At 46.3% G+C, this 18,551-nt stretch overlaps 1 protein-coding gene across 5 annotated transcripts in view; it reads right to left on the bottom strand.

Annotated features, from left to right (window-relative positions):
• Window positions 1–3,442: 3,442 nt before the first annotated feature.
• PTPN14 (protein tyrosine phosphatase non-receptor type 14) overlaps window positions 3,443–18,551 on the bottom strand; it is a 177,940-nt gene continuing 162,831 nt past the window's right edge. For all 5 annotated transcript variants that reach the window (XM_047841372.1, XM_047841376.1, XM_047841374.1 and 2 more), the window contains exons 17-19: window positions 18,223–18,457; window positions 14,316–14,479; window positions 3,443–8,636 (exon numbers count right to left, since the gene is read on the bottom strand). In XM_047841372.1, the coding sequence (XP_047697328.1) occupies window positions 8,508–8,636; window positions 14,316–14,479; window positions 18,223–18,457 (528 nt within the window). In that variant the 3' untranslated portion in view covers window positions 3,443–8,507. The remainder of the gene's footprint in view (window positions 8,637–14,315; window positions 14,480–18,222; window positions 18,458–18,551) is intronic.

The raw sequence follows: 18,551 nt of genomic DNA, 5'->3' as shown, positions 1-18,551 counted from the left end.
GTGACATAAGCCGGGACCTCAGCGGGTCCAGGCTCCTTGTGTAGTGACAGGGTAGTAAATGAGTAACACAGAAGCGCGTATGTTGTCCCGTTACTTATCAAAGGTCCGTAAAGCATCCACCCTCTTCCCCGGGGGTTCTCACTGTGTGTGTCGATGGCAGCTGAGGGGCTGAAATAAGGGCCAGGCAGCCTTCTTTAAACCTAGACAGGAGCTGCTGATGACACTGAAGGACAAACCAAGGATGGGGGTGTCCCAGAGCAGCCCAGGGCCTGCGGTTTCCAAGTCGGCGGCTTGGGGTCTGAGGAAGTGACAGCTGCGGGCTGGGTCTTGGCGCTTGGTAAGGGTTATCGTGGCATTTGTGAGAAAGATCCCTTTCTAATGTAGCCTTCACTCCATCTGCCTAGTGATCACCCTTGTCAGGTTCGTTTGTTTTTTTTATAATAAGGACAACTTTGGAAATTTCAAACGATCGGGTTATACAGGAATGAAAAGTGGGTAGAAGTAAATGGGCTTTAACTGAGTGAAAATGCAGATTTTCCTAGGCAGTTTTGCCTAGGAAAATAATCCTAGAAGTAAAGGATGTAGATGCTTTCAACTGATGTAAACATACACAGCACAGAAGACAGAAGATTCAACTGTTTTCTCTGGAAAAAAAAAAGGGGTTTATTGTATATGTAAGTCAATAGATATCTTTTACAAAAAAAGGTTAGAATAAAGATCTCACATTTGTAAAGGCACATACGAAACATTTTACAGCAATCACAAGGGCTGTGAGAACATCAACAATACACAACTAGGACCATTCTCTAAAGACTTTATAAAAACAGATAGGAAACAGTGCAAAAAATACTGTCAAAAGTCAGTTTTATACACCTCATAATTGTGCACAAAACCGGCAAGCATCAGCTTATTTACTGATATAAAAAAAAGCAATATAGAAGAACATGCATAGTTTTACTTAAGGCTTTTAATATTATTAAATTGAGAGGGAGTCTCTTCCAAATGAGAGTTGACACAAATATTAAGAAATCACCCCCTGATATAGGGAATGTCCGAGAAACTTCTCCCTCTGTCCCTTGCAACCACTGTAGCCAAGAGTCTGGACTTGAATGTTGCCAGGCAGCAAGTGGCTTCCAAGGGGAGAAGATACGCGTTCTCGGGATCCCCAGGCCCAACCTGGAATGCGTGTCTCACGGCAAAACACAGCTGGTTACCTTTCCAGGTCAGCTCACAACAGCCAGCCGCATCTGGCGGACACATCCCCACCTTTCAGCTCGGGTAGCAGTCCGAAGGCTTCCGTGGGCTGACCCAAGAGCTTGGGGGTCTAAGCCGGGGACTTGTCTGTACGTTGTTTCAAAATGAAACCTACTGAATGCCAATTGTTTTGAATGGCACCACCATTCACAATGTTTTATAAAACACAGACGAGGAAAGAAAGCATCAAAATACTGAATTAAGGAACCCAACAGTAAGTCCAGTGAAACAAACTTAATTGGCCTGTTAGTCGATGTAACGCGAGTTACCTAAGGTTATACGTTTAAATAGTCATCTGCATATGTAAACCGTTTTCGTGTTTTTCCATGTAAGCATCCTCACGCCAAGTCGGCTGACCGCTGAAGGAACAAAGGACATACACCGGAAATCATCTCTGATGAAGAGTAACCTCACTTTTAAAAGGATATGGTGGATAGACTTTTGGGATTTCAAACGGCAAGAAAGTTGAGTCAAAGGAAATGGCAGTTAACATTTTTACAGTGTTCATGTGGGAAAACAAACAGACAAACAAAAAGCAGAGGCGCTGAATTACAGCTTTTGGCTCCCTGCTGAAGGCATTTATTAGCTAACACTGTCGCTGAGGGAGGTGCAAGGCCCCTGAGAAACACACACATGGCCAGGCATCCCCGAGCCAGGAGGCTCTGACAGCCTCCCTGACTCAAAGCAGGATTCCTGAGATTTGAGCAAAAGCAGGTCTCCCCTTCAAGGCACAAAAAGACCCCAACCCAATCTTTTCAGCTTTCTCCCTTTTTGTCAGGGGAGAAGGCATCTGGGTTTCCCTGAAGGAGGGGGTTGGGGAGAAACGATCAGGGAAGGGACTGAGTGGATGAAGAGTGGACCCTGCCCCTCCCCAGGTAACTGAGAACTGATCACAACACGACCTGTCCGGGGGGTCCTGGCCAGCCCAGCCCCTGTCCCTATTTCACCAGATTCGGCCGGTCTGTGTGAAGAGGCCATGATGAAGGGACCCTGGGTCGGGAGGGGGAAGCCCGACACGTATTCATCTGACCACACACGTCGCTCTGCCAAACGCGGCCACTGGGAATGGGTGGAAGTCCACCTCGAAAGAAATCGGCAGTACCTACTCTATGACCATTGATCACTGCTTCAAACGGGACCGATCATCGAAGCCATCTTCTCTTTCACTTCTTCTAGTACTGAGTGACCATGTCTACCACCAAGGGGGGGAAAGAGGTGGGGGAGGGCAGCTTCTTGGTTGCTGACAATTTTCTAGCTGTTTTCTCTCTGGTTCTTTCCATTTGCCAGATCTTATTCTTTCAAACTCTATAAGCGCTTTGAAATTAAAATGAAGATCTCCTAATTACATAATTTAGAGAGGCTTAAGAGAGCGGTTCTCCACGACCGGACTGAACTATTTTTGTAGCGGTTGTACTCAAAGGGTAGAGTAGGGAAAGAAAAGTGACAGCGGATCCATCAAACAAACGAACAGTAAGGAGAAGTCAGCACAGCCCTAAGTGAGGTGCTCTTGGAATGAAGAGGGTGACATCACAAAACAGTCCTGCGCATGCCCCACGATGAGACAAAGAGCCACTGCCACTGCTGTATGGACACCCTCCCTGTTTCTGTGCCCTGATTATAAACGTGATGTGCTATAAACGGGAACCCCCTCTGATCGCAGGGGAGAGGAACTGACATGCCCGGAGCCCTGACTGCTAACTCAGGGGGGCTCAGTGGATGAGCAGAAGCCTCTGCTAAGGCTGCATGGGAAGGTGGGGCTGCCAGCACGTGACAGAAGACGACACTTGAGAGTGGCACGCCCAGGCACACGTCAGAATCCATGACCTTCATCAAGCTTTACCACGGCACCGAGGGCAGTTTGAAACCACGAGCAAGGCGGAAATAGACCCCAACATCACAGCCTAGGCTTCCCTGGGGGTGCCCCCACGTCATTTCCATCCCTCCAGCCTTACAGGCAGGGAAGAAGAAAGCAGATGTTCCAGAGTTCAGAAAATTATTTGTGAACCAATAAATTTTTTTAACAGCAACCAGAGGGCTGATCTAAAACATCCTCCTCTTCCTCTTCCTATTTATAACTCCTCTGGCCAAGCTTATGGCATTTTTAAAAAAGAATGATCCTGATGTCCCAAAGCACAACAGAAGAAACCGTGACTTTCTACGCAGAGGCTCGTCACAGCCAGGCTGCACGTCAGCTCTCGCCTTCCTGCCTTGTAACAAAATGTCCTTGAATTTATTTTTAAAATAGAAGGGCTGACCCAAGCTCTGAGCAGTCGGAACTGATACACATCCTCCCCCTCTTCCTGCACCAAACGACGATAAATGACCCGGTCTTATGAAATCGATTGATGCCAGATACTCAATGCCAGGCTCATGGACATTTTAATAGAGAACACTTATTTTGACCTTGCAGAAAAAGATGCAGCTATGTTAAGCTAGGAGATAAGAGAGGTAGTCAGCAGAATAAAAATGCTCACCCACCTGAGTTTATAACCCAAATGCACAATGTGAGCACAGGCAGGAGAAAGACTGGGTATTGGGCAAGGTGGCTATTGAGTTTTATAGGACCCTATGAATTACAGTGACTTTTGGGACGACACATTTGGATTAGCAGAATTTGATTGGATATACCCTCACCTCTCTCCCAGGAATGATGCTGTTACTTTCAAAAGATGCATCACTAAGGTCTTTTGCCCCCAGATGTCTCAGAAATTGAGGCAAAGACAAGAACCTTTTTTTTTTTCTTGCACAGCATCTAAGGGAAGTGTCAAACATTTTAACATCTCAGAGATTTCCATTCTATAGGGCCAACTAAGATTATTTCCATCCTATAGGGCCAACTAATTTGTCATCCATAAAGCTGTAGGCCACTGGAAAATTTGTGCAGTGTCCATGGAAAACCCCAGTTTCTCCATCTGGAAGCAGTACTGGATGAGTCATTACTTTGTTCATGAAAAGGAATCACTAAATAAGAGTATGATGAGTGTCTGATAAACTACAGAGGAATACAATGAAACAGAGCAGCAGAAGAGTCTTTGGTAAAGTGTGAGGAAGCTGAATTCCCCATATAGTGCCAACAGTGATCACTTGGTACTTCTGGAAATTTCCACCTCTAGGACCCCAAGTTATTGCCAAAATGGAGGAAGAATGCGGAACAGATGAACACTAACCTGGGTCTGACCTGATCCCATCCCTTGTGTCTCAGCAACCTGGCACAAAGAATACCCCAACTCCCCCAACTTCAAAGTGATTGGCACATCTCCCCAAAAAGGAAGTCAATAGCTATACCTTCGCCCCACTGGAAGTAGAGGAGTGAGATTAGAAAGCACCCTCTGCTTTCTGGCTGAGGACACCTTCAGGCCCACACACCATGTTCCATAACCACTGGGCTGAGGTCTGCGAACACAGATTGTACATCAAAAAAAGATGGCGGCTGAAAACCCACAGTGATACGCCCGATGGGCAGCCCTGTCTATGAGAATGCACTAACATCTAGGTGTACTAACATCTCTGCCTTCCCAGCCCCAGGACATGACCCATTCACTGAGTGAGGCAAAGCTCATTACAGCAAGGCAGCAGGTTCACAAAAAGAGCCAAGCTGCCCATTTCACATGCTTTCAGGTTCATTAGCACTTATTTGAAGAAATGACATATGGTGTGTTGGGACCCATCCTGTATTGGGAGAAGAAAAATATTGTGCATATTAGGTTGATTTTATGTGACTTGTCTGTCATTGTAACAAAAAATGGTCTAGCTATTGTCCATTTCATATGCTCAACCTGTATTTAAGCTGGAAAGATGAGAAAACTAGGCAGCTGGATAAAAATGCTGATCTCCCAAAGCCCCTGGAGTTTAACTGAACCTCAAGAGCTAACAGCAAGCAAAATAAAAGTTAAATGAGTACGGGGGGAGCCAGGGGTCAAGTCCCACCAGAACCCAACAGAGCCCACAAAACCCCTCTAACCAGGCTGAAGGATGATGAAGGGGCCAGAGATGGCCAGGTGAGTCTTAGGCAAACAGTGAGAGATTAGTAATGGAAAACAATTAGTTCTTTTTGTCAATCTAGGATCACAAAGATTGCAAAAGTTAAATTCTCTCAATGCAAGCTCCTTGGAAGCTTATTCCTCAAAATATTCCATGTGGAGATGTTTTCACCTTTCCTGATCTTGCCGTTCCCCCTCTAACTGTGAAGAGAAGCACAGTCCTCTTTCCTCTGCTATGAAGACATCAACGTTTGGCATCCCTCTCCAATGCAGCCAAATCCTCCTTTACCTCCTGTCCAGGGAAACAGGTGTGTGTAAATGTAAATGCTACCAAAGGTGGTGTCTCTTTAGAGCCCACGGGAACCGATAAGCTCAGCAGGCTGTGGCTAAGTTTGGCCGGCAGGCTCAGCTCAGCTTAAGGATGAAGACATCAGACTCAGCCCCCACCATCCAGGGACCACGTTAAACAAGGGCAGACCCAACACAGGGCCCACGTGCCCAAATGAGTACGGATCAAAGAAACAAAACATTTCCACTGGAAGACTTCAAAACCAGAGGCCCCAAAGTGTTGAACGGCTTTGCTGTGAGATGGTATCTCCTTTTTCCACCCTCCGTTTTTAATTTTCTCTCTTCAAATCCAAACAGAAAAAAATAGACCCCGACAGCTCCAGCTTCAGACTTGATACATCATCAGGAACTCATTCCAAAAGCTCTAACTAGATAACTAATTTAATACACTTTGCTTCAAGGTTTATTCCTTGGCTTGCTTCCCAGATACAAAGCATCTCTGGGCAATTATTGTGCAGATGCCACTAGAAGGACCTTCACTGCCTGCTGCTCATTTCACAGGAGCTGTGCTGGCATTCGCTGGAGATGGGAAAAGGAATGCACAATGTGCTACAGAACCCAAAACATTTGTTTTTAAAAGTGAAATATGTGGAGTAACTTTTAAGTGGTTTCCCTTGGGCTTCGATATAAACTTTGGCTAGGAAATTGGACAGCAAACCTCCTTCTGCCCTGCATTTTGTGCCTTAGCAACTACTCCCGTGGCGGGTGGGTTGAAAGGCACCGCCCGTGTGATGAGCTCCAAGAGACACAGATCTATGTGCTGCCCACGTGAGACTCAGTCTTAACAGAGCCCACGCTGGGGCCTAAGAGGCAAAAGAGAACTGCCGATGGTGTTTGTCAAATAAGCCAGGAACCGCAGACCAACTGTGAAAACACCCCTAACAGTAGACTAGCCCAAGGATGGGAAGTGTCTAAGGAAAGGCAACAGATAACGTCTTTGCCTGTTAACAGTGTAAGTTCCGAGCATCTCCTGGTGAGGGTGACGAGCTCTGTTCCACTGAAAATATAGGTCATACTCATGGTTTTCTTTTCCAGAACATACACCGAAATTCCAGAATCTACAGAGCTCAACTGAAGTTACCCTCCTTCACTGTTTCTTCAGACTCTGGACAACAAGAGGGGGCCCTCTCTCACCAGGACTCTCCGTCTAAATGAGAGAACCACCACCACCACCACCACCACACCTGGCCAGATGTGAAACTGAGTTGATTCCCATTCTGAACGAGTTCATCGGGAATCTGCTTCCGCACCCCTCTATTGGGCTGTGGTCACCGGACATCACACAGGCATGCTCTTTCTGGTTGATATGATACCACTCTTTCTTCGCATTCTCAGCTCAGGAAAAACAAAGCAAAACAAAAAGTCAGCAGTGGAGGAAGGCACAGTGGAACAGCCACGAATGTCAAATCTAAGAACAGAACCACCGTTTAAACACTGCATTCAAGAACTAGACAGTAGAGAGGAAAACTTCCTAAAATTCTGCTAGAGGAGAAACGTGTGGAATACAATTTGCTGTGTACTGACCTAAAAAATTCAGGACGGTGACTGACGTAGGCTCAGGAAGAGACAAACAGAAGGAAACTGCAAAGCAACTGGAGAGCGGGGCGTATGGAAAACGGGAGAGAACAGGCTTTGTGCGAGACAAATCCCAGCATCTTTCATCAAGTAGCCAAATTTGGACCACAGGGTCCTGAGTGGGCTTAGTTCTGCTCCTGCAGGCCAAAGGCTGGGGCGACAGCAGCACAGTCAGAGAGGGGGGTCACACTCGGTGTGGTTCCTGGCCAGGGCCCTGCTACCTAGGTGCCAAACAGCTCCCATAAATCAGCTTTCCCAACTGTTCCCATGATAACGTTTCCAGTGACTTGGGGACTGATGTAAAGACAGAATGTACCCACCGCCTCAACCTGCAGGCCCCCGGCCAGCACACACATCCTATTTAAATAAGAAACAATATCAAGGGCTTGCCTGTCTCCTTTCTCTTCCCGCTCTGGTCCATCATCTCCTCTCAGTCCGGCAAGAGGCCTAGCTGCACAGATGGCCTGGCCCAGAGCCTCGAAGACCACCAGACTGGGGCCCACTGAGCAAACAGGGAGCAGTAGCAAATACTGAGGTCGTGGTCCCCGGCAGGGCAACACAGGCTCCAGAGTTCAAAGGAAGGAGTGTTGAGGAGACACAACAGAGAGCTCCTCGTTCACCTGGGTGAGGGCCATCTGGTGAAAGGCAGCATTTCCTCTAGCTGCTCCTGTCTTTGACTCAAACTTGGGGAAAAAAGAGACAGCGGAGGATGAGGGCAGAAAGGAAGAAGGAAGGCCACTGGCCATCAAGGTTCAGAAGCCCAAAATATAAGGGAATAATATAAGGGAATAGTGGTGTGTGTGTGTGTGTGTGTGTGTGTGTGTGTGTGTGTGCGCGCGCGCGCGCGTGTGTTTCCTTCAGGGAAGGGCCTTGGCCCTTATCTTTATATTTTAGGACAAATTCATTTTCTTGCCATCTCTGATTTGAACGTGAGCAATCAGGCTGATTGATGAATTTCAGGCTTGGTTTCTAATCTGGCCACAGCTTCACTAGAGATGTGTTCCCTTATGCCTCTGTCCCCAAAACAATCCACCGGGCAAACTTCCCTGCTGCCATATTTACAATGCAGATCAGTCGAAATGTGGTTCAAACGAGGAGGACTATATTATCGTGAAAACATTATGCATTACGATGATTCACAAAAGTTATCCAAAAGGGAAAAAAAAAAAAATTATCTCATATAAAATAATATAGGTTGTTGAGGAACAGTCTTGGCTCCCGCCTTCGGGGAGCCCATGACCTGCCTGCTCTGGCCACCCGCGCCCGGCTCGGGGGGGCAGATGTTGTCTGGAGGTGCTTCCCCATCTGCAAGATGGAGCTGGGTCCCTCTTCCAGTAGCTGGGTCGGGGGCTAAATGAGTCTGGAGTTTTGGAGGAACTGGATGAGGACTTGGTAGACAAACTTGTACTGGGTGATGGTCTGGATCATGAACATCCTCTGCTCCCTGAGGAGCCTCAGCATTATGGGCACGTCCACCTTCTGCAAGAAAAGAGAAAAAGCACAAGGTCCTGGGTGAGGAGTGGCCCCTGGGTCCATCCCCATTCCCCCATCCAGGAAGCATTTGCTCACTGCCCATTTGTAGGTACAAGAGAAAGCAAAGGCTTGGCCCCTCTAGGTTCTTCCAGTCAAAGACCGTACGCCAGCAGGAGATGCTGGTTGCCACGTGCCAGAGAAAACCCGGAGGCCAGAGTTATACCCGACCAGGGTTCTCCCCTCCACCAGAACTCAGGGCGGTAGGGTTTCAGACATCTCTGGGCCTCCATTTCTTCCTCTGTAAAATAAGAATACTGATGCTTTCCTCCAATGACAGTGTGGCCTTGCCCACATCAGCAACGTTTCCTCAGCAATGACATGGGATGATAAATAGTACCCACCTCATGGGATCAAATGACGAAGTGCACGTAAAGCATTTATTTTTTGTTTAAGTTTACTTATTTTCAGAGAGAGAGCAAGCAGGAGCAGGGGAGGGGCAGAGAGAGAGGAAAAGAGAGAGAATCCCAAGCAGGCTCCACACTGTCAGCACGGAGTTCGAGTGGGGCTCAAACTCACGAACCACAAGATCATGACCTGAGCCGAAACCAAGGTCCAGACGCTTAACTGACTGAGCCATCCAGGAGCCCCTGCACTGGCACATTCTGTGCTCTTCATGAAGACTACTTGTTATTATTAAATTAATGAAATGAGAATAATCACACTCTCCTGCTACCTCGCAGAATCGTGGTCATTATCAAGTGAGAGAATTTATGTGTAAACTTTCAGGTATCAAAGCACAATCTCTGAACACCAGTCATGTTGGTTGGTTGGTTGATTTGAGTTTTTATTCAGGTGGCCCTTCTGTTTTTAGCTCTACCTTCACACCCAGTTTCAGAAATACTATCAATTCTTAAACGTTTAGGGTCTTCTCCTGGATAACTGGGTTGCTTCTCGGCTTTTCTTTTCGAAGTTTTTACTTACTTTGTTTTTAATGTTTATTTATTTATTTTGAGAGAGCCAGAGAGTGTGTAAGCAGGGGAGGGGCAGAGAGAGAGGGAGAGAGAGAGAGAATCCCAAGCAGGCTCCGCACTGTCAGCGCAGAGCCCGATGTGGGGCTCGAACTCACAAACTGTGAGATCGTAGCCTGAGCTGAATTCAAGAGTCTGACACTTTAACCGACTGAGCCACCCAGGCGCCCCTTTAAGTTCTTATTTAAAGTCCAGTAAGTTAACAAACAGTGTAATAGCAGCTTCAGGTGTATAATGTAGTGACTCAACACTTTTATACAACCCGGTGCTCATCGTTGACAGTCCTATTTAGAGTGAAAGTTCTTCACCGAAAATACCTTGAGTGTTAAATGAGACTGCCTATGTATAAATTCTCTGAGGACACAGAAGCGGCTTCAATAGAAGGGAATTAAGGTGGTGGGTCATCGGTGTTAGAGCAGACTAGAGCCTCTTCCGGGGCCTGCTCAGTCAAGCCACTCCCTTCCCTCTGGACCAGCCAGGGCAGAAGCATCATGGAGTCAGCAACGTCCTCGTGGCCTCAGCACACGGCCCCCACTCTGGGAGCTCGCCACCAGGCAACGAGCACCCGCGAGAAGTTATCAAGGACTGAGCAACCATCGGAGGTGAAACAGTAAAAACTCAGCCGTATGTCTTTCCTTACTTTACTGTTACAAGGCAGTTCCACGATTTCTAAACGTTGTGTAGCTACAACACTTGTCATCCTTATTGGGTGCTCTTCTCCAAAAACAGTTAAATAAAGTGCACCATGGACTTAAAAGGGACAAAGTCAAGTCCCCAGTAATAAGGAAAAAGAAAAGGGCATGTGAATCCTCAAACTCCTAGTCAAAATATACAGCCCGCACCTTGAGTTTCTGATGGTTAACTGGTGGCTCTTTGCCTCCACGATACTCTAGTGTCACTGATACCATGACATACAACCTAGAGCCGCCTGATAATGACCTTCTATAATAACATAATACTTGATGAGCATTACTGAGCTGGGTGCTGAAGATACGAACATAAAAGATACGAGGACAGACTCCCCATCAAGGTTTTGACAGAGAGGCGGAATCACACAGAAGAGCAGAGGCTCGGGTCAGGCTTCATCTGCCGAACCCCCAGCCTTCACACTTCCTGGCTGGGGGGCGTGGACACGTTCCTTCGTCTACTACTTCAGACTCTCTTGGTCCCACAAGGGCATGAGCGGGACCTCTCTCGTAGGGTTACTGTGAAAGCTACTTCAGTAGTTGTAAGGCGCCTCAAGTGGTGCAGTCACATGGTTAAATACAGGTTACTGTTGCTGTAATATTGTCACTGTCGCCACTGTCATCACCACCCCCTCTGCCTCCACCATCATGATCATTCCCAACTCACTAGCCTGTAAGACACAGCCCTAAAGACACTCTATCATCTGATAAGGGGCCGTTAGGAGACTGGAAATCGATCAAAGAGTCCTGGTTGCCTTGAAGATTCACCCCCCACAGTCTCTGCTGTCCCTTGTCCCTAACCCCAATCACGCAGCGGGTTGATGGCTTGCTCAGTCTTGCCTAGAAGTCATTTCCTCGGCCCTGCTCGAAAGGATAACTTATTCAGAAAAGAAGCAAGATAAAACACCTCGTTATGTGGCTAGTGAGAACCTAACCTTTTATAATTAGCTACTCTAGGATAGAGAGCTAAACCCAGGGGGCGGGCAAGAGAGACTACTGCAAGCCATAAAACTAGTGCTCTCTGAAAAAAAATACAGGCATTAAAATGTCAAGGTAACATTTAGTGACCAAAAGCAATGGGTCATGAAGACGTTTCTCAGAGAAGCCTGGAGAATACCCTCCCACCCTTACCTCACAGCTGCCTGAACTTACTGTGAGCATCTTTATCCCAGGGAAAAGAAAAGGCATTTCACTGACCAAATCAAAACTATGGATTACAGACTAACACATACAGTACGCTAAGTCCAGAAGCCATGGAAAGAAGGCAGGAAGGTTTAGATAGGAGAAAAACAGAATACGCAACTTCAGATTTATTTGTCAAAATCTTTGTTTAAAACAAGAACAACAAAAGCTATGCATGTTCCCACTCTTCTCCCGAAATGAGGGTTTGAATCTTATGACCAGGCCTGAAGCAGAACAGAGAACTTTTTTTCTCCCTAATCATCTACCAATGGCAATGATGGGAAATGGGCCAGATAAGGCTGGCTATATTTGTGCTAGGGGAAGGGAAGTGAAAAATATGAGTCATCTTGCTATCTTTGAATATCAATGGGAACAGAAGTCCTTTTTGGACTGACCGTGTTCCAGCAAAGAATGTTCTGGCGTGCAACTGGGCATTGAGGAAATCCACTATGTTTGGACACACTGTAGAGAGTTTAATCACCCTGAGCACTCACCAAGTCTATGCGAGGCCCTAATGGCCCAATCCCTCACTCTGCACCACACTGGCTCGGACATGTGCTCTTTGTGTTCTTCTGGGCCAATAACATCTGGTGACCAATGAGCCTTCTTGTCATCACATTACTGAGGCTCAGCTTTTGATGGGTCTCCAAGGAGCTCAGAACAGAACAATCTTTCATGTCAGACAAGATGGACAGAATAGCTTCTCAGGTTGAAAAGGAGCAGGGGGGAGCAGAGGAAGAGTTCACAGGGAATGGAGAACAGAAGGAGACCTCGGGGAAGGCAGTCAGGTAGCTAAGTGGGGGAGGGGATGACGATGAGGCCCTTCCTCCCCCTCTGGAGCCCACCAGTGCCTCCAGCGCAGCTTGGATATGCTCAGGCCATATGTACCCTGATTCCACTTCGTCTTTTTCCATCTTCCCAGCACTGAGTCGAGTTGGGACTCGATGGCAAGCTATTCAGTCTACTGGACCCTTCTAGAGACTTCTAGTAGTGGCAGGGAAGCTAACGATCAAGAAATCTCATGATGAGAGACAAAAGGGTAAAGACTCAAAGAAAATGACAAAATTCCTGTCGGGTACTCTCAGCTGACTCTGCGATGGGCATTTTGCTCATCAATGGAATGCCTGTCTGTTTTGGACAAAATAGGGCCCTTTTGGTATAACCCCTATTCTACTTTTTAGCACCACCTTCGTATATATGAATTCAAAGTTTCCAAAATTAACTTTCTACAGGCAGAGAGTTTACAAATCCTTTGAACGTGTTTAAAGTTGGTATTTATTGTTTTCCTGGGAGTTTCCATGTAACAAACTTCGTGGGGCAATATGTTGTCTGATTTTCAAACCATGGATACTATGGAGTAAATGCATATATTATAGAAATTCTTTCACAGGACGTGCATTACAACCTTCCCTACTTTAAAAACGAATGAGCCACTTCAAAAATTTCTGATGCTCCAAGCTGTTTAATTTGGAAATGGAACAAGACGTGGTGACACTTGGCATCTGGTGGCACAGGAAAGAAGTCAGGGCCGGGAGGGAGAAGACCTCACTTCTCTCCTCCGCCCAGCGTTTCAGAGCCATGTGGCACTGAACAAGTCGCTGACTTCTTTCTGGGCCTCAGTTCCCTCATCTGTAAAACAGGAGGACTGACGCGTGCCCGGTTCCTCTACATGGGGGCTCTGAAGACCCCAACTAAGAACAAAACCAAATAAGCGAAGGCCATTTCAAACCCCTAAAGCCCCATGTGAACAGAAGGCAGAAGAATTGTTCTTTAGCCTTTGGTTGCTGCTCGTCTCATCTCCAGGAAACCACAAGCCCTCTGTGTGACTTCCCAGCCTAGAGCAGCGGCGGAATGCCGCATGCCACGTGGGCGCAAGCTCGGCCGCGGCCCTGTTTTGGGGGTGGGGTGGGGTGGGGTGGGGCGGGGAAGAGCGAGGTGTCCAGCCTTGGCAAAGGCAGGTCATGTCTGTGTACTCAGATTATCTACCCTGGGGGTGCCTGGGTGGTTCAGTCTGACTGTGACTTGTAAAGTCATCTGACCTACACGGTCTGTAAGAACAAGACGCAGTTCTTCCAAGTCACTGTTAAGCATCTGACTTTAGCTCAGGCCATGATCTTGCGGTTTGTGGGTTTGAGTCCCCGCATCGGGCTCTGTGCTGACAGTGCAGAGCCTGCTTGGGATTCTCTGTCTCCCTCTCTCTCTGCTCCTCCCCCACTCACGCTTTCTCTCTCTCTCTCAAAATAAATAAATAAACTTAAAAAAATGATCTACCCTGCTCTGCTACATCACCAGTCTAGACAAGAGGGGACAGCCCTCATTAAATAAAACCTCCCTGTGAAGAATGAAAACCACTTGTCAAGTATACACATTTTCACATAGGATTTAGGCCAAAACACGTCCCAGGAATGCAAATCGCATCTAGACTACCTGCAACCAGATAACCCACCATGGAAAATTACCCACAATAAAACCAGACTGTCTGTAAACCCCCACAGACTTCTGGAAGCAGATGCCAAGGTAGATCGGACTTTCTAAACGTTTCCTATCTCACACTTTCATCTTTTTTCATTTTTTTCCGTGTTATCGGAGTGTCTACACAGAGCGGAGAAAGGCGAAAGATAAGAGAGGCTGTAAATGTCAGAGGCCACCTAGGAATCAAGGATCTGGAAAACTCTTGTCAGAAGAGAGGAAATTAAGCACTGGAAACGAAAGGGCACAGGGGGAAGGTTTGGCTGCGGTGTAGATTTGTCCCCAAGGTGGAGTCTTCAGGAAAGCCTAGAATGACTCACTTCATTATGCTCCAGGCAGTAGATCATCAGCTCCGAAAGAATGACCACACCGGTCCGCCCCACCCCGGCGCTGCAGTGGACGATGATCGGAGGGTGCCGATTCTTGGCGCCTTCCAGCATGCTGTTGGTATGGCGTCGGACAGACTGGATCTCCTCCAAGTAGGCTGCAAGACAAAATGCAAATCCTGTCACTGAAGTCCTACATGGCTTTGCATACGGGGGGGGGGGGGGGGGGAACTGATGGTGAATCTTTTTTTTTTTTTAGGTGACAATAATTTTCGGTTCTTACAAGACACTAATTATTTGGCTGGTACTCACTGTACAGTCCTGGATCCAGAAAGGACCAGCTGGGAGTCAATTAGTCCATGGGAGAATTTGTTCTTTAAATTAAATAGTTCTTTTTTAAAAATTAAATTCTGTTTTCCCCTCTGCAAATCCCAAAGTCCCCTAAGCAGATGATTCTCGACATTACTTACAGCAATTCCTACTATTAACAGACTGGGATCAGAACACCAGCTAGGTCCCCTTGAAACGCCCGCCTGTCAGAGCCAATTTCTGGTGGGAAGAACATCCATCTGCCCCTTCCTCCTTCCCCTCACTGGATGAGTGTCAACCGAGGCCTGACTTTCATTTTTGGATTTAAAAATAGACTTTGGGGGTCCTGCTTTTCAGCTTGGATTCCATGTGGTTCTGGAAGTAGCTCAAGACGAACACTTCCCTTTCTGGAGGGAACATGTGTGTGGGGTAGAGGGGCCGTGCCTCCTCCCTCGCCCCTTCTGACAGCTGCCTAGCTCAGCAGGGCTGCACGGGGGTCTGTTCGCTACTCCAATCGGGCACAAATGAAAAATTACAGTAATGCAAACCTTAATGACTTTTTTTTTCCCCATGGTGATGGAAAAAAAAAAAAAAAGAAGAGAAGTATATAAATGTCATCCTCAAAGAGTCCAAGAACCAGAAGAAGTCAATTAGTCATACAGACTTCATAGGCGCTAGCTCAGGGGAGATACCATTGAAAGGTTCTTGATACTCAGAAAAATCTCCTCCCGATTCGGCATTCTGAAACAGGACCGGAAGAAGCACTCAAAGAGAAGTGAGTTCGAGCCATTCTGGTAATTTAAAAGCAACTGTTTACATGCAATTGATATGCACTCCTATTTGCCTTTCTAACCTTATCCTATTGCAAAGTCATCCGAAGTCGTTTATCAAGACAAACTATGACCACCAGCAGCAGCAGCGGTGGTGGCAGCACCCAAAAAGCGGGAAGGCAATCTGAGATGACTAGACAGAGGTAGTAACGTGAGCCAAATACCGTGCATGGAATTGTCACAAGTTTTCTGTAAGAGGGGAAAGGAATTAGGGGACTGTGCATTCTCTGACAAAAAAGGCAATGTTCATGCTCAACGGAGAGGTTTTTCTTGTGCTAAATTTAAGAAGAGACGTAAAAGGAATATTACCCGTGAGGCAGATGGAATTCCATAAAACACAGAGAGACTGGATTTAAATGGATGCTCTCTCTAGCGATCACGTTAATTGAGTTCCTTAAGCCATAACTCAGTGAGGACTTCTGCAGGCTGGAAGATAATTTGCCCAAAGTCCCCTGCATCCAGGGAATCGAATTTAAACACAGGCAAAATATATTTTGAAATTCCTAAAAACCTGGAAAGCCAACATTTCCAAGACCCTCCTCAGCACACCGAGTTTCTTAGAAACGTAAATAAACTTACACAGTGTAAAAATGTTCTGTACGTTTTTCAGTAATTTAGATGGGCATTCCTTAAATTGGTTCTGATGGAAAAGATCGGACTATAATTTTAACCACCTTATAAACTCAATCTTCTGTCAGAGCTGTTGGCCAATCGTCAAACTGATCTACTCTGTTTCCATCTTCTTTTTATTTTCTTAAAGTTTATTTATTGGTTCTGAGAGGGGGGGGTGGGGGAGGGGCAGAGCGAGAAAGAGAAAGAGAGAATTCCAGGCAGGCTCCACATCGACTGAGTGGAGCTTGATGTGGGGCTCGAACTCATGAACCGTGAGATCATGACCCGTGCCCAAGCCAGATGCTTAACTGACTAAGTCACCCAGGCGGCCACCCCCCTCCATTGTTTCTATTTTCTGCATTTTGGAGATAATTCTGGTAAATCAATTAGCAAAAGATTATCGTGGAAAAAAAATTAAAAGAGCACTGTTATGAGGAAAGAAAGTTCTACAAAGGTCCCTGCCCACCTTATTAGTATTTTAAGCTACAGTATAACCGTCTGACCTCAGGCCAAGCACGAACCCTCTCTAGGTCTTTCTTGCTCCAGATCCTGTGATTCCCATCACCCTTCTGCTCTCTGTCAGTGACCACCTTCTCAAGGACCACTGTCGCTTCCCTGATGGGAAATTAAACACTTTCATCAGCGAACAAGTCTGCATCAGAAACTTCCCATTGGAACTTGTGAAATGGTACTTTTAGGTTCTTGAAAACCCGATTCTCTCTCTTCTCCTCTCTCCACGCCTCACTTCTAAATGAAAATCAAAATAAAATCAAGGGTTTGACCTTATCGAACATCCAGATGATGGTCCTATTGTCTTCCGCCAGCTGGAGAGTCAACAACATAGCAGGTAATAAATCTGCCGAGAACCCTAGGCCTAGCTGCGTGAGGAAGGAATAGGGTGTCTCCACAAGTGCAGGACAATTACACAAGACTGTGGAAAAGGAAGGGGGAGCATTATAACCATCACCAAAAAGCAGATGACAGTGTCAGATCTCACCCCTGGACTGCCATCACTGGCTTGCCTTTCTCACGAGCGCCTTCAAAACAGAGACCCTCTCTTTTCTATGTTCTGAGAGCCTGATCCAGAGCCTAGAATGCAGTGGGCACACACCCAGTTTTTGGCTTTTCAAATAAAGTACTGCATATATTCTAGATCAGTCGGCTTCTAAGAAAATCATACTCTGAAAAATATATGTGAACTGATGAGTTCAAAACTGATACTTTCAAAAACAACAAGTTGATTTCTTTCTTTCTTTTTTTTTTTAAGTTTACTTATTTTGAGAGAGAGAGAGAGAGAGAGAGAATACACTGGGAAGGGGCAGAGAGAAAGGGAGAGAGAATCCCAAGCAGGCTCCTTGATGTCAACACAGAGCCCAACATAGGGCTCGATCCCATGAACCATGAGATCATGACCTGAGCAGAGATCAAGAGTGGGGGGCTTAACCGACTGAGCAACCCAGGCGTCCCAAAAGTTGATTTCAATAACTCTTAGTATCTTCATCAGAGGTACAAGAAAGTACTCACTGAGATTCCAGCTATAGGGAAATGCGGCGTTTATGAAAAGCAAGCCTCCATGAAAAATAAAAAAATAAGTGTGTTTTACAGTGTTACGTAACCATTGCCACTATCCATTTCTAGAATTTTCTCATTGCCCCAAATAGAAACTTTGTACCCATCAAACAATAACTTCCTATTCCCTATTCCCCCTTCCCCTGGCCCCTGGTAACCTCTGCTACACTTTCTACCTGTGTGAAGTTTTCTATTCTGGGCACCTCTCTAAAATGGAATCATACAACATGTGTCCCCTTGTGTCCAGTTTATTCTGCTTAGCATAATGTTTTCAAGGTTCCGACATGTGACATATATCAGAGTAGTTACTTACTGGTGAGTACTCAAAGGTCTACATCAAGATAGAATGAATCAATTTGCCACAGTTTCAGCTTATTTGCATAAAAGGTAAGGAGAATATGACAAATGACATGTATTATTCTTCTCTGTTCTACATACACCATATGAAGAAACATAAATTTCAATGACGTAATTAATACTTTTGCCACTTATGAGACATCATCCTCGCTTTCCCTTTCCCTTCCAACTGATCAGACCATTGAGGCAGTTGCTAAAGTTCTGACTGGGAAGAAAAAACTTACATAAAAATCCTTGGACATCCTCTGGGCAGCCATGGTCCGGCCAGTCAGTGTATTGCAAATGCCACACCGTCCTTTCCTGCCCCGACAAAAGGTGCTTGACCTTCAAGCCTGTGGTTGCATAGCAACCAGAATCCGTTCGGAACTTTGTGGTGACCTTGAACTTGCCGTAGGTGGCTGAGCTGTGCTTGGAACCCAGTTTGGGCCAGTATCGGTGGCTCTTGGTTCGTCCGCCTTCCTGAATCACACACAAAAGCAAAATCTCAAGTAAGTCAGGGGAAGCTCTTATCCTCTTAATCTTAAATCTGAGGACAGAGGAAATGTGACTAGCT

This window comes from Prionailurus viverrinus, chromosome F1 (assembly GCF_022837055.1).
Source record: "Prionailurus viverrinus isolate Anna chromosome F1, UM_Priviv_1.0, whole genome shotgun sequence".
Taxonomy (NCBI): domain Eukaryota; kingdom Metazoa; phylum Chordata; class Mammalia; order Carnivora; family Felidae; genus Prionailurus; species Prionailurus viverrinus.
This window is presented reverse-complemented; position numbering and strand designations above follow the sequence as displayed.